At 44.4% G+C, this 2,167-nt stretch overlaps 1 protein-coding gene across 1 annotated transcript in view; it reads right to left on the minus strand.

The window, feature by feature from the left end:
• LOC108801190 (ferritin light chain, oocyte isoform-like) overlaps window positions 1-1,690 on the minus strand; it is a 7,901-nt gene extending 6,211 nt beyond the window's left edge. The window contains exon 1 of the mRNA XM_018573120.1: window positions 1,580-1,690. Within this exon, the coding sequence (XP_018428622.1) occupies window positions 1,580-1,681 (102 nt within the window). The 5' untranslated portion in view covers window positions 1,682-1,690. The remainder of the gene's footprint in view (window positions 1-1,579) is intronic.
• Between the last annotated feature and the right edge of the window lie 477 nt (window positions 1,691-2,167).

Below are 2,167 nucleotides of genomic sequence, written 5' to 3' on the forward strand. Positions count from 1 at the left end.
CAAAAACAATTCCAGGAGCAGGTGTCAGAACCTTGTAAAAAGGCAGCATGATACTCTTGGGGCTTAATCATGCTTGAGGGCTTGTTCACACGGTTTCCGGTCCAGATCTGCAGACACTGTGCTCTGCATGCAGTGCGTTTTTACCGGACGCGGACAGTTTTTTTTTTTTTTTAAGCCGTGGGGCTGTCAGTATGCAGATTCTTCTTCTGAGGTCACTTCTGCCCTCTCGTAACCACTACCCTTTTGGTATGTAAAGCTGGTGATCAGACATGCATCACATGTTTGCTGTATCCAGCACCAACACCATGCCTGCAATCTGCAGAGAATGAGCTCGCAGGAGACGTCTTTATTGGGTACATCCGATCTTGAGGCTCAGGGGCTCCAAGGGTCAGTCAATTTATATGAGAATTTGCAAGCTCACTTTATTTTGCTTAGCTGCAGTGCGGTCCGTTCTCGTACGTGAGAACTGTAGCCCATAAAACATAGGGATACATTTTTATTGCAGGAGCACACGGATCTGGTCAGGACAGAATCCGGACGTTGTGTGAACAGGCCCTGAGAGACATAATTTAGGGCTTAACATGACGTCCAGATTCTGTCCTGACCAGATCAGTGCGCTCCTGCACCCAAAATGCATCCCAATGTATCCCTATGTGTTTTATGGGCTACAGTTCTCACCTGTGCAGTCCGTTCCGAAAAAATACTGCATGTCACATTCTGACTGGTCACACACGAACGCGCCGAAACATACTGACAGCCCCACTCAAACTGACAGCCCCACTCAAACAAAGTTTAATTATTTTTTTAACTGGAACACGTCAAAAACACATAGTACCATATTTGCAGATCCAGACTAACCTGTCCCAGACATGGTGTGAACAAGCCCTTAAAGGCACATGTGTCAAACTCAAGGCCCAGGGGCTGAATCCAGCCCATTTCCTAGACTTCTACTTTCAGATCTAGGTATTAAAGTTATTACTAAAACCAGTGATAATCCAATGCATAGGCAATTATGATAAAGATTAGGTACATTTATATAGTCTTACATGCCCTTTGAGGGCAACCATAATGTTGATGCAGCATACAATTGTAATTGGTTATATAGCAGGTTATAGGAGGTAGCTGTGTAGTTCTACTGATTAGATCAGCATCTAGTTGTAAGCATACCCAGCCAACATATCCACTTCATACCAAACATTTCAGGGCAACCTGCTAACATCCAAATCAATTCCTAATGGCAGGCTACCTGGGTGCAATCAATCATTTTCAACAAAGACAGCTGGTGTGTATGAGCAGCATTAGATACCCTTATTACAATTTAATGCCCAGTACTAAATTTGCGATTGGTTTAGGAAAACTGAAGTAGAATTTTATACACAATAGATTCCCATAGGGAGAAATGCTTTGCTCCAGTTTTGATAAAGCAGTCCCTGAGAATATAAACAGAAACAAACCTGCAAGAGAAGATGCAGGTAGACTGAGATCACGCAGCTTTTTAGCACTGGGATTTAAAGAAGGTCCAGAATAAAAGACATGTCTAAAAGTGCAATGCTCCCCACCCACAGCAGGTGTCTCTTACCAAGGACTGGTAGGTGTATGAAGCCTGCAGCTTCAGGTTGACAATGCGGTTGACTCCGGCCTCACTGTCCTGGTGGTAGTTTTGGCGGACCTGTGAGCTCATGATGACTTCTCAGTGGAGATGAGTCTGTAGAAGTGAGACGTAGACCCCCCTGTTCCGTTCAAGCACTGCTGAAGCAAGACTTCAGGACTGCAACAGCTCTACCTGTCCAACTGCTGCCACTCTGCTTTTATACTGCCACTGGGCGGAGCCTGCCTGGCTATACACCCCCACCCACTCGCAAGTCCTACTTGACATGTAGCCCCTCCCACTCACCACTCAGCCAAATGGTCGACTTGTTCCAGGTGACATTGTGAGATATACAGGTGATACAATCACTCAGCTCCTTCTACAAACTGCAATTCTAACCGTTCCCTTTGAGAATGATGAATGCTTACCATACATGGGTTTTAGGGTTCATGCACAAAAAAAAGTGCATTTTGGTACCAATTACTTGAGTTTATGCACATTTGTGCGTCATTGGTGTTTAGAGGAATATCACCATAAGCTCATTCCATTAGTTAGAATATTCATGTATTCTAAGCATTA

This window comes from Nanorana parkeri, unplaced genomic scaffold, assembly GCF_000935625.1.
Source record: "Nanorana parkeri isolate BGI_ZX_2015 unplaced genomic scaffold, ASM93562v1 scaffold2243, whole genome shotgun sequence".
Classification (NCBI taxonomy): Eukaryota; Metazoa; Chordata; class Amphibia; order Anura; family Dicroglossidae; genus Nanorana; species Nanorana parkeri.